The sequence below is a fragment of the Drosophila kikkawai genome, chromosome X (genome assembly GCF_030179895.1).
Source record: "Drosophila kikkawai strain 14028-0561.14 chromosome X, DkikHiC1v2, whole genome shotgun sequence".
In the NCBI taxonomy this organism is placed as follows: domain Eukaryota; kingdom Metazoa; phylum Arthropoda; class Insecta; order Diptera; family Drosophilidae; genus Drosophila; species Drosophila kikkawai.
This window is the reverse complement of record NC_091733.1, coordinates 27,508,154-27,521,054: the sequence shown is the minus strand read 5'-3', so window position 1 is coordinate 27,521,054 and position 12,901 is coordinate 27,508,154. Positions and strand designations below refer to the sequence as shown.

General features: G+C 33.3%; 1 protein-coding gene and 1 long non-coding RNA gene across 2 annotated transcripts; one reads left to right on the top strand and one right to left on the bottom strand.

Moving 5' to 3' along the window:
- The first annotated feature begins 10,114 nt into the window (after nucleotides 1–10,114).
- LOC138929151 (uncharacterized) lies at nucleotides 10,115–10,841 on the top strand. Its single transcript, XR_011445594.1, has 3 exons — nucleotides 10,115–10,129; nucleotides 10,194–10,600; nucleotides 10,664–10,841. It is a non-coding gene; the product is annotated as an uncharacterized lncRNA (long non-coding RNA).
- Nucleotides 10,842–11,462: 621 nt separating this feature from the next.
- Nucleotides 11,463–12,774, bottom strand: SkpA (SKP1-related A). The gene is made up of 2 exons (XM_017168655.3): nucleotides 12,493–12,774; nucleotides 11,463–12,205 (listed from the first exon to the last, which is right to left on the bottom strand). The coding sequence occupies exon 2, from the start codon at nucleotides 12,177–12,179 to the stop codon at nucleotides 11,691–11,693; it is 489 nt and encodes a 162-aa protein (XP_017024144.1). The 5' UTR covers nucleotides 12,180–12,205; nucleotides 12,493–12,774; the 3' UTR covers nucleotides 11,463–11,690.
- Between the last annotated feature and the right edge of the window lie 127 nt (nucleotides 12,775–12,901).

Sequence of the window (12,901 nt, the reverse complement as noted above, 5' to 3'; positions counted from 1 at the left end):
GGTTACATGGATGGTCACGAACTGAAACCGGCTTGGCCCGTGCCGGCTATCTCTATCTCAAGGATCTCTATCTTGTTGGCGACCTGGAAAAATCTGAGACTGTGAGAGAGATAGAAACAGAGAGTGACTTTTTTTAATACATTTCTCTCGATTGCATTGCCGGCGTGTTCTCGTATTTTGTTGCATACTTTGCTGCGTTGCTGCCCGCATTTTCCAAAGCATCTCCCTTTTCACATCCTTTTTCACCTTTGTCCATATCCTTTTTTTAGTTGCTCCACAAAGACATTGTCCTTGTGTCCAGCCAGCAGATGTGTGTCTCCCTACGGATCACCATATATAGTGTGTATGTCCATATATCCCACGATTAGGACTTGGTGGTGGTGTTAGGGAGCCCCAAAAATTCCCCTGGCCAGTCAATCCAATCTTTGGCTTCAATTGCTCAAATGATTTGGGGGGCGGTAACGGTATGCCGTTTTTCGGGAGTAAAAGGAAAGATGGACAAGGACCAGCAGGAACAGCTGCTGCCAATCTTGGTACGGCTTTTTGAGAAATTTTTAAGAGGTAACATGGGCTACAAAGTGCCTTTGGTGGTGTTTTTAGAAATTATAGAAAAATTTGAAAATTATAAAAAGTTAAGCTTTGTTTCTAAAGAAGACAAAGCAGTTTTAGAATTTATTATAGGAAACACAACAATTAAGTTCTTTTTTTTTCTCAGTCATTAAAATATATTTTTAATTATAAAAATATATTTATTTTTTTAATATATTTATATTTCTAATAACATATTATTATATTTCTTATAATATTTTTAATTATAAATATATATATTTTTTAATTATAAAAATATAATTTTAATTATAAAAATATATTATATATTTTTAATAAATTATAAAAAGTTTAATTTATTTATATATTGGCTTTAAAAATATTACTTAAATACTTTTTATTGTTTTTTGCTTTTAAAATATATTTTTAACTTGAAGATTCAAATAATATTTATAATTATACCTATTTAATTTTTTTTTTAAAGCCCCAAAAATATTTTTAAAAAATTTTGTTGTGTTCTAATATATTTCTTTAACTGTATTTTTTCTTATAATCGATATAAGAATATTTTAGAGTTCACAGAATATAATTAAAAATATTTAATAAATATATAATAAAATATATTAAAAAAATACAATACTCCTAATATAATTTTTATAAAATTTTTCTTATATTCTGTGAACTCTAAAATATTTAAATATCGATAAATATGCTTTTTATAAAATATTCTAATATCGATAAATATGGTTTTAATAATGCTTAAATATATTATATGTTTTTTCTCTATAAGAAAGAGACTTTGCCGTTCAGTGTGTGCATAAAGTTAGCCTTGAGCCTTCTTAGAGTCATTCTTGGCTCTTTAGTTTTTATGTAAATTTCATGCACAACTGTCCATGCAACTGTCGCAGTGCCCCCCCTTGCAATTGTACACCCCCCTCAGCCTTGAGTGTGTGTGATTTCCAACAATTTGCATGGACGCCTGACCAGTTTTCACACACACATTGCCTGTATAAACAAATGAGCTCCCAATCCCTGCTTTTCCCCTGCTTTTCGCCACTAATTCGAATTCTCAATACGATTCAAAACGATTCGATTTGATATTCGGGAAAACTCGATTGGAAATTCGAAGGAAACAGCTGTCAGGCGCACTCTACCACCTCCTGTCTCTCTCTCTCTCTCTCTCTCACTCATGCAGGCTAATTGCAACAAAATATTCAATCGAACGGAAAGTACATATATTTTTGGGGCCAAATAAACATTTTGAAATATATGCAAAGCAGGGCAAAAATATAAAAATTATGTTACCAGACAAAGTAAATAAATCGAGGGGGAAAAGTGATTTGAATAGTACACACACTCTCTCTCTCTCTGTTTCTGTCTATAAAACTTTGAATTTCTAGCACTATTTCTTCCGTAAAGTTCTACGTAGTCATTCTCTTATCTTTTATTGTTGTGCAATTTTTACGGCGGAAAAAAATGTAAAGGGCTGTGGAGGCGGAGGTGAAGTTTATGACGCCACTAAAGCTGCATTCAGCACGCTCTGTTTATGACTGTTCAGGAACATATATGCACATAAGATATATAGTAAGCATCTGTTAAATCGTACGCTGCGATACACCAGCGTGTTTCTTGGTATATTAAATATTCAAAGAAAATATTTACGATATTCAGAGATCGAACTTTAGCCAGAACCCTTTGGGAATTCTAAGGCTAATACTGGAAAAACTTGAAAATTACATTAAAACATTTTGGTTTTAAGGATTTCTTGTTATATATATTTTATATAGTTTTATTTTTGTTAAATTTTAAGAAATAAATTTTAAATTTTATTTAAATAATATTAGAAATACTTAAAAAATAAAATTTAAAATTAAATTTTTTCTGAACAAATTTTTAAATTTTTTAAATAAATAAAAATAATTATATTTCATGAAACGCACTGTACTGTTTGACCATTACAATTTTTAGATGCTTGCTTAGTGGGCAACAGATGGACTTTGAAACTGAAAAAATCGGGAAAAACTTATTCAAGAAATGTGCAAAGCAAACACATTGATCAACTAGTGTGAAGCGAATATAAAAAAACAAGGGGGAAATAGGGAAGAAATAAAGATTTGGGGGGGGGGGGGAGGGGTAGTATAGTACGTTCCCAAAAGTAATGATCGCTATGAAAATTCATCTCAAGTGCCCCTTTTGAAGATTTCAAACACCTCGCAAACGTGAATCTCCGCCTCGACCCTCTCCTCTTCCCCTTATGTACTTTGAAGTACAGTGCTTAAAAATAGCATTTATACACGAGGGCTGTGGCAAGGGTTGAATATGGTATATATAGCGATGGGTGGAGTGCCTGTTTAACGAGCCAAGGGATCTTAAAGTCAGCTTTATTGTTTCTTAGGATTTTGTTTTTTAATTTTTACTCCAGAATTGTTTTTAAAGATTCTTATAAAACTGTAACTTTTATTAAATTTTAATAATTTTTTAATATTTTAGCTCAAAAATCAAACATTAGGGCTATATCTCTCCTTTCTCTCTCCCTTCCCTAACTCACTACCATCTCTAGTTCGTGTCACGTGGGGTTTTATTTTAATTTAAATATATTTTAATCTAAAGAAATTTAAAGGTTGTGGCTTTATAAAAAACTATTTGAGCAGCTAGGTCAAAAAAAATACCTTAATGGTAGCTCAAGAATAAGATATTAGGACTATATCTCTCCTTTGTCCCTCCCTTTCTTAACTCACTACCATCTCTAGTTCGTGTCACGAGTGCTTTAGAAAAAATGCACGCGAAGCGGAAGCAAAAGCGAACGAGTTGTTGGCCGACAGAAGGCGATGCCAACAATAAACAAAACGTTTTAGTCACAAAACCTCGAGAAGAGGAGAGAAGCAGAGCTGGGGGGGGGGGAGCTCTCTATACTAAAGACCCCAAGACTTTGATAGATGGGATGTTTGTTGTGGAGCAACCAAAAGTTGCATTATTTACATTTGCATGCGGGGCAATTCTCGGGGGCCAGATGAAATTTACACTTACCCATCGCCATAGCCATCGCCCATCCGCACTTACATAAGCATGTGTGTGGATTATGCATTTGCCGATGCGATGTCGAGTCCTACGATAACGTCCCACGCACATTCCCCTCGGTGGCCATAAATCTTTGGGTCTCCTCTCGCTACTCCTCCACTCCACTCGGATATTAATAGAGTCGACAGTGGAGGAGTCCAAGTCGTAGTCTCTCTCTCTCTCCATTGCTCCATCTCCGGCTGATCCAATGTTTTGCGCTAATTTATGGCGGCACATCATAAGGCAAACTTAATGGCCAAGCAGCAGCAGCCCCAAAACACTTGCTTCTCAATCGATATAAAACAAAAGGAAAATCAAATAAAAGCTAAACAGCAGCAGGAAAAATCTGTTTATAGTCTCATTTATCGGTTGACAATTTACGAGGTGACCTCCACAAATTGGTGGCTAATTTGCCTAGTTCCACAGCGTGTTAATATCGTTGTTTTTGTTGGTGTTCTTAATTGCGAGACAATAATTTATGTCATTTTTAGTTTGTTCAAGGGATATATAATTTATAAAAATATATATAATTTATTTATATATATAATTTTCAGTAGTAAATTTATATTTTTCTTAAATTAAAGACTTTTTTTCTAAAAAAAAAAACAACAATTAAATAAATTTCGTGCAAGTGCGCTTATGATTCCCAACTGGTTTTAACACAATTTAAGTGAAGTGACTGGTGTCAGCTAAGATTTTATAGTCTCTGCTTGTGTAGGCGGAGAGCAGGCAGAGAGAGAGATGGAGAGAGAGTGAGAGAGAGAGAGATGGAGAGAGGAGGTGAGAGTGAGAGAGGGGAGAAAGAGAAAGAAAGAAAGAGCGTGAGTGAAAGAGAGACACAAATGGAGAAAGAGCTACACAGGCTCAGACTTACGGCCAATTATAGGTAACAATTTTTATGAGTGTACCTTAGATCTATATATAAATACTGCGGAATATGCCTATCATATGTGTGACTCCTTAATCGAAATTCAATAATGATTAGTACAAAGGCCTCTTTTCAACTTTGTAATTAAACCTACCTTGTTGAGAGTTTACCCCCTGAAAATCTAAATGAATTGTTTCCCTTGTTTCAAATCTTTAAAAATAAAATACAAAAAAGAAGACAAGACTTTAATTACTAAATCTCTCCCCCTCACAACCTTTTGTGTGTGATTTCAATATTCTTTACTCAACTCCCAAGTCAAGTGGAAGTAAATAAAAATCACATTTAGGCTCTTGGCCAAACAATTTAGCCAGCCAATTTCTGCCTGTATCCTCCACCGCCCCCCCGTTGAAGCCCCCGGTTGATCCTAGGAACTGCCGAAGGATGCACAACAACATGCAATTAAAGGCAATTCAGATGGGCCACGCCCCTGGTGCAGCCTGCTAACAAAAAAAAAGAAATGGTGGAGCAAAAGGATGCAATTGAGGAGACGGATGAGGAGTAGGAGGACCAGGAGGAGCACTCCATACCAAGATGGGCCAACTGAATGGCAAGCAAATGCCTGAATGAGTGACAGTCTTAATTACAGAGAGATTAGCATGGCCAGGGCTTGAAAAGTGGAAGAAAGCGTCGGGGGGGAGCAGGAGCAGCAGGAGCAGGAGCTGGGAGCTGGGAGCAGAAGAGCACAAGGAGCGCAAGGAGCAGATGGAGCAGCCAGGATGCAGACGTATTCAATGTCACGTTCCAGTGGAGGACGACGACTTAGATGATAAAAGGGCCCCAGCCCAGGTAAGTGCAATGGCAATGCCAGGTGCTTCAGGTTATGCACTACAAAAAAAATTGTATTTACTATATTTATTTATAAATCTGAAGCCCTTGAAAAATATATAAAATATATATTTTATTCGAAATTTATATGAAATTCTTGGGGATAAATAAATAAAAAAGAAAAAGGGATAAATAAATAATATAGAATAAATAAATAAATTACTTAAATAATAAAAAAATAATAATTAATTAACATAAATGAAATAAATAAATTATCAAAAAAAAATTGTAGACATTTTAAATCGCCAAAAATTAAATAAAAATATAATATCACAAAAACTTTAATTTTTTGAAATTTTTTATTTTATTAATTTAATAATAAGAACTGAAATAACATATAAAAGCGCTTCAAATTAAACTAAATATATTTTTTTACTTTGTTATGATTTTTTGTTGCCAAATTTATATAAACAAAATTTTAATTTACTCAAAATTTATTTTTAAAATTGTAAAAAAAAATTGTAGACATTTTAAAGCGAAAACAAATATTTTAAAAAAATATTTTGTTACAAAATCTTTAATTTTTTGTTAGTTTTGTGTATATTAAATATTAAAAACTGCGAAAAAATAATATAAATATAAATGAAATATTAAAAACGCAGAAAAAATACATATAAATATTTTTAATATATTGTTTGACTTTGTTATGCATTTTTTTTAAACCAAAACATTTTTATTAAATATTTTTGGCTGCCCAAAAAAAAGGGCTTTAACCCATAACGACCTATTTTTCATGTTTTTTATTCTCTGTGTATCTCCTGCTTGGCTCCCGATCTTCCTGTGCTGTTTCTGGCTCTCCTCCCCCTTTTTGGCCAGATTTTTTCTGTGTGCAACCGTTTTTTTTCCGCTCCTTTGTTACATTTGATTGTCGCAAACGAAGTGGAAAAGCAAATGTTGCACAAACACACACGCATGGAAGTGGAAAAAGGGGGAGCCGTGTGGGGGGGGGATTGAAACGGAAATGCACACTAATTACTCCTTGGCAGTGGAAAAACCCTTTTTACTTTCACGCTCCTCTGCTCAGGCCATTTCACCATTTTTTTTCTTCATTGTTTTTTTTTTTCTTGGCTCTCTGCCTTGCTTTCTTCTTTCTTGCATTCTTTCTTGCTTTCTTTTTTCTTTTATTCTTCCTTTCTTTCTTTTTTTCTTTCACTCAAGACCAGAGAGAGAGAGAGAGAGAGAGAGAGGGAGAGACCTCCCTTATGATAATTGAAATGGCGAGCTGCGCCCCTAGGGTGCGAGAGGGAGGGAATGAAGGGGCCACAGTCACAGGCAAAGAGAGAGAACAAAAAATAATAATAATAATAAACCAACAATATTAATAACTGGCCACATTGCGCAATCAAAACACAAAAGGCCAATTAAAATTGCAATTTCGATTGAATTTTAAGTGTCTCTCAAAAATAAACAATTATAATTTGCACAAGAAATAGCAATTTGTTTTGGAATTCTATCAGCTTTCTTGGGAAATTGTTTGAATAATTGGTTACATATTTTTTACTTCTTTTTTTACATTTACTGGTATTTCTTTTTAAAAACTATACGGGCTTACAAATATTTATTAACACTTAAAATCGTATTTCTGTTGAAAAAGCATCACTTTTCCTTAAGTTTTGTGTCAAAACTCTTTTCCTTGTCAAACGAATAATTTTTGGATTTTTCAATTTGAATACCTGTGAGTTTTTGAAAGCAAAAAAGATGTCTACAACGCATTATAGGCTGACCTACCTGTCAGGAGAATCAGGATCGGATTCGGAAAAGGATTCTGGAGAAGGAGAATCAGGAGCTGAGCATCCGGATCTGTCTTCACCTTGCCCCATTTGCCTGCTGCCCATCGATCGGCCAGCCTTCACCAGCTGCGGGCACATTTTCTGCTTTGCTTGCCTGAACACGCTCGTCATCATCGCCACCACCCACCCCCGCTGCCCGCTGTGCCGCAAAAATCTTTAAATCAAAAAAATATTTAAAGAAAAAAAATACAACAAAATAAATAATATAAAAAAATCAAAGTATATTTTCCATAGGATATTTAAAATTTTTCTTTTAAATACATTTATACCTTTTTTATACCCTTGCAGGGTATTATAATTTCAGTCAGAAGTTTGCAACGCAGTGAAGGAGACGTTTCCGACCCTATAAAGTATATATATTCTTGATCAGCATCAACAGCCAAGTCGATCTAGCCATGTCCGTCTGTCCGTCCGTCTGTCCGTCTGTCCGTCTGTCCGTCTGTCCGTTTCTACGCAAACTAGTCCCTCAGTTTTAAAGCTATCTGAATGAAACTTTGCATATAGTCTTCTATATACTCTCACTGCTATATATGTCGGAACGAGCCGGATCGGACGACTATATCATATAGCTGCCATACAAATGTTCGATAAATTTTTAGAAAAAAAATTATAACTTTGCTGTTTTTTTAAATTTTTGCACCATTTTTTAGATATGGCCATTTTATATTATTTCTGAATTTTGGTAAAAATGAAATTCATGAAAATCGGACGACTATATCTTATAGCTGCCATAGAAACGATCCGGAAAATAATAGGAAAAAAATTATAACTTCGTTGTTTTTCAACGTATTTTCATCTACTCTAAAATATAAAATTATTTTATTATTCTAAAATTTTGGTATAAATTTTATGAAAATCGGACAACTATATCATATAGCTGCCATAGGAGCGATCGGTAGATGTAGAGAAAATGTAAAGGTGTGAATGTAAAACTGTAACTGTCAAACTGTAAACATAATAAGTATAGGTAAAATGTAATGAAATAATATCTGCAAGGGTATACAAACTTCGGCGTGCCGAAGTTAGCTTCCTTTCTTGTTTTAATATCAATTTGAAAGGTAAAACTTTTTCAATTTTTAATTCAATTCCATTCAATTTTTAATTAATTTATCAATATATTTATAATTATATTTATATTTAATTATATTTATAATTTTATAATTAATTATATTTATAATTTATTCGTATTTATTTTTAAGAAAATAATTAACAAAAATGTTTACATTTTGTACCTTTTTCCTGCCTTAATTTCAAAATCATTTAAGTGACCAAAAATTCACCTAAAAACTGGCAGAACTTTTCATTTTGCCAACGTTTTCTTCTTCGATTTTTCCCTTGTTTTTTTTTATTATTTTTACTATTATTTTTACCTATTTCCAACCTGGACTCTCGCTCTCTCGACTCTCGGCCATCGATCAATCCCAAAGTCTGGCACGGACATTTAAGCCAAGTGCACACTCAAAGCGATTGTTCAATACGTTTTCCAGCTCTCGATGCTATTCGCATTCTGGCATTTTCCCCCCTCTTGGGGGGAGGCAGGTGGACGTTGGGGGGTGACACCTCGTTTACCCTCTTTAAGCCCCCCGTTATCTACTTTGTTTGGTATTGGCAAGCGAGACGCATAAACAGGCCAGCGAAATGAGCGCGCGACTACAAAGAAAATGACGTAGCAAAAGAAAATGCAGACGGAAAATGCAGCAGCAGCAACAACAAAAGCGAAAACAGATAAAGAAGCGATTTTTTGTGCTCTGTTTTCCACGGGGATATTTCCAATTGGCCAGTGAATTTGTTTAAATTTGATATCCTCAATTGAAATCTATTGAAAATTGTGGACAGAAAGTATGCTACAAAAAAAGAAACCAAGTTTTTGGGGCTACCAAAAAATGTATTTTATAACTTTTTGGCAGTGTTTTATTGGGGTTTTTAAAATATTACTTTACTTTAATTTTCATTTTAATATGTGGTTAATTATTTAAATATTAATTAGTATGATTTTAAAATTTTTATAAAATATATTAATTTAAATATTAAATAAAAATAAAGTGGGTTTACTAAAAATAGACTCTTTGGTTCATAAAATATTTGCAATTTCGTTAGAAAAATTATTTTAATATTTATCTATCAGCTTTAGTTTTTTTTATTATTTATTTAAATCAATAAATATTAATTTTTTATCAATTTGTTTAATTTTTTTAGTTGTTTTATTTTATTAATTATAAAACAATATTTTTAAAGCAACAAATGTATAAAAAAAAAACACAAATAATAATAATAACTCCACAACATTTATTCATTAATTATTATTATATTTTTTTTTATTAATAAATTAATATTTATTATACTATTTATATATAACTAAAATTTTATTTTATTTGTTTTTATATTTTTTATTTTAATTATTATAAAAAAACACAAATAATAATAATAATAACTCAACACTTGTTGGTTTGATCTCAAACTTAAAAACGCGCGCGCGCATAAGTTCACTCAAAGCGGTTTGAGTGAAAATGGGGTTCCATTTAATAGCACCAGATGGCGCTGAGGCCAAGTCCAGATAACAGTTCTGTTAAAGATTTAAAGAGATGTTAGATTAAAAAAAAAAACAGAAAATCAAAAAACCAAAATCAAACTTGTACTAAAAAGCAATATTATTTATTGAACAATTTAATAAATTTTTAATTGTATTTATTATCAACTTTTAACCATCCTTTTTAAGTACTGTTAACTGACATCATTTTTAGTGCTGCTAATTTACTTGGTAACAGTTTTTTAGCGCTGTTAGACGCAAGTTATCTGTCTATCGATTATAATCCTGGCGCACTTTTTAAGTTTAGCCCATAATGTAATTATAATTAATATAAAATGTAAAAAAACACGTATCAAAAACCTACTAAAGAAAATGTATAAGAAATTTCCTTTTTTTTTTGGTATAAACATATAATTTTAATTATTTAAAGCAGCTTTTTTTTGCAGATGTCACAAAGTGTGTAGGGGCCCTATGAGAAAAAATGGTTTTTTTTAACACTTAAGATTTTCTTCCTAAATAGAACCAATGGGAAATGGAACCTCTTTCTTGTTGTCTGTCAAATCACGTGGTCAGACGCAACATTTTTGATTACTTTCAAGTCGAAAAATCAGAGAGACCTCTAAAAAAAAAGAAAATGTCTTCATCGCAGAAAAAAAAGACCAACAAGTCCGGAGAAAACGCCGACGGACAGGAATCAGGATCGGTATCGGGCAAGGGTTCTGGGAAAGGAGGACCAACCATTGTGCATCCGCATCTGGGTTTACCTTGCCCAATATGTTTGCTGCCCTTCGAGGAGCCTGCCATAACCCAATGCGGACACATTTTCTGCATTGGTTGCCTGAACCTGCTCGCTAGCAACTCCATGACCTTTCCCCGCTGCCCGCTCTGTCGTCAAACTCTTTAATTAAAAAATATAAAAAAAATAAGGCAAGCTGAAATATACATATATATATAATATTTAAAATTAACTATTGTTAAATTGCCTTTTAGCTGCAGCCATATAGTACTTTATATACCTGAAGGAATCACATTTGGACGGGCTTCTACTTCAAAAAATATATTTTTTTTGACACTCTTCACAATTTAACAAAAAAAAAAATAAATAAATATGTATAATAACATACTTACATATATTTGTAAACTCAGATCTCAATTGATTTATTTTTCAAAAATAAATTTTGATTAAAAATATTACATATTTTCATAATATGAACAATATTATCTTGAATAAAACTATTAAATAGCTTTATAATATTAAAAAAAAAAAAACAAAACATTACCAGCTTAAATTATTTTATTTAATTTATAGGCATGAATCATGGGTTTTCCCCAATAGAAGCTTTTACAGAGAGTGGCTTACTCCAAAGTCCAACTCTTTGAAAACTAATGATTAATATTAATTTCTTAAGAAATATGTTGTATATATGTACATATGTATATACATACATACCTGCAAATAGTTCTGATAACATGGAGAGATAATGCTACTCTCAATGGATTCCCTTGAATATATACTAAATATAATTTGTATTATTTCATTTATTTATTTATTGTTATTTATTTTTTTATATTAATTATTTTAATGTTTATTTTATTTTTATTTGGTTTTTATATTTTATTTATTTTAATATTTTATTATTTAATTTATTGTAATATTTAATTTATTTAAATATTTTTTTTATTTTAATATTTCATAAAATTTTTTTTTATTTATTTATTTTGACTAGCTTCCTTGTCCAATTTAATTTTCAAAAGGAAACCCTCCACCCTTTCGCCCCAAAAAAAACACTTTTGGTTTGGATAATATAATATTTATTCTGGTGAAATCATAAGGTCTTATACTCTTATTTAGGCTTCATCATAGAGAGAAGAAGAAGACAAGTTTACAGAAAAAAAATTTTTTAAATGGGATTAAATGAGTTATAAAATTAGCAACTAAAGTAAGATTATGCTGCTTTCGCGCATATTCAACTTCAACTTGGCCTCCATATCTCCAGCTCCTTCTGCTCGTACTGCTCTACTTCTCCTCACACCACTCGTTCTCCTTGCGCACCTGCTCCTCCTCGGCGGGCGTAAAGTCCTTCTTGATGTTGAACGTCTTGCGGATTTCTTCCGGTGTCTTGCCCTTGATCATATTGGCCACCGTCTTGCAGGTAAGCTCCAATAGACCCTTAATATCCAAATAGTTGGCCGCCAAAATCAGTTCAAAGAGTGTGCCCTGATCGACTTTAAGGAAATCAGCATCCCACGAGATAATGTCATCGGTGCGCTTCTCCTTGCTCTCATCATCCTCCGTGGGCTGCGGATCATCCTTGTGATAATGGGCCCAGGTGAGCACCTTTCGTAGGATCGTCGAGTTGACATTGGGCAGCGGCACCACCGCATTCTCATCATCCTCCATGCCGCAATCCTCAAGCATGGTCTTGATAGTGCCCGAGCACTTGGCAATCTGAATATCAGTGTCGAAGATCTCGTCATCGGACGATTGTAGCTTGATGCTCGGCATGTTTACACAAAAGGACTGGATGGATTCTGGAATACCAAATAAAAATGCAGACACAGGGATTAAATTCGTTGGAAAAGAGCGAACAAAAACATTTTCGAGAAAATACGCACACAAATAGTCATGCACAAGCACGAACACCAATGCACACACACACATACATAGTATATGCAGTCGGTGTATCGGTGTGCGTGTATTTTTTTTTTATCCCCTGCCCCCCAACAGCGGCCATCTCGAATGGCGTTTGCTTGCCGTGCGTTTTTCTCTACCGATTCCTTTTAATACTTTAATACTTGTTCGGAAAACGGTGGCTTACCTTAGCGTACAGCGAACTATTTGCGTCGAGACGTAATTGCGAAGCGTCTTTGCCTGCGTTTTCCAGAAAAAATAATTTCCACAAACGAAGATTCAGGGATGAAAGACAGCAGTGTGGTCACCGTTCAAGTAGCCAAAAATGGCCAGAAGAACGGTTATTTCCTCGACGGCAGCTGGTCACGCTGAAGAAATGGTGGAAAACTTTTGAGGAATTGAATAGTACAAATTAGTTTAGGACCAGAACGAAATCATTTAATTTATTGCTCAATTTAAAATATTTATTTGTATATAACGAGCTGTCAAAGCAGTTTCCTTAACCTAAGTGAGCACTAGATTGGTAGAATGACAAAAATAGTAAGGAACATTGAACAAAAGGTGCGGAACCATGCTAAGCTCTACCTTAATAGAAA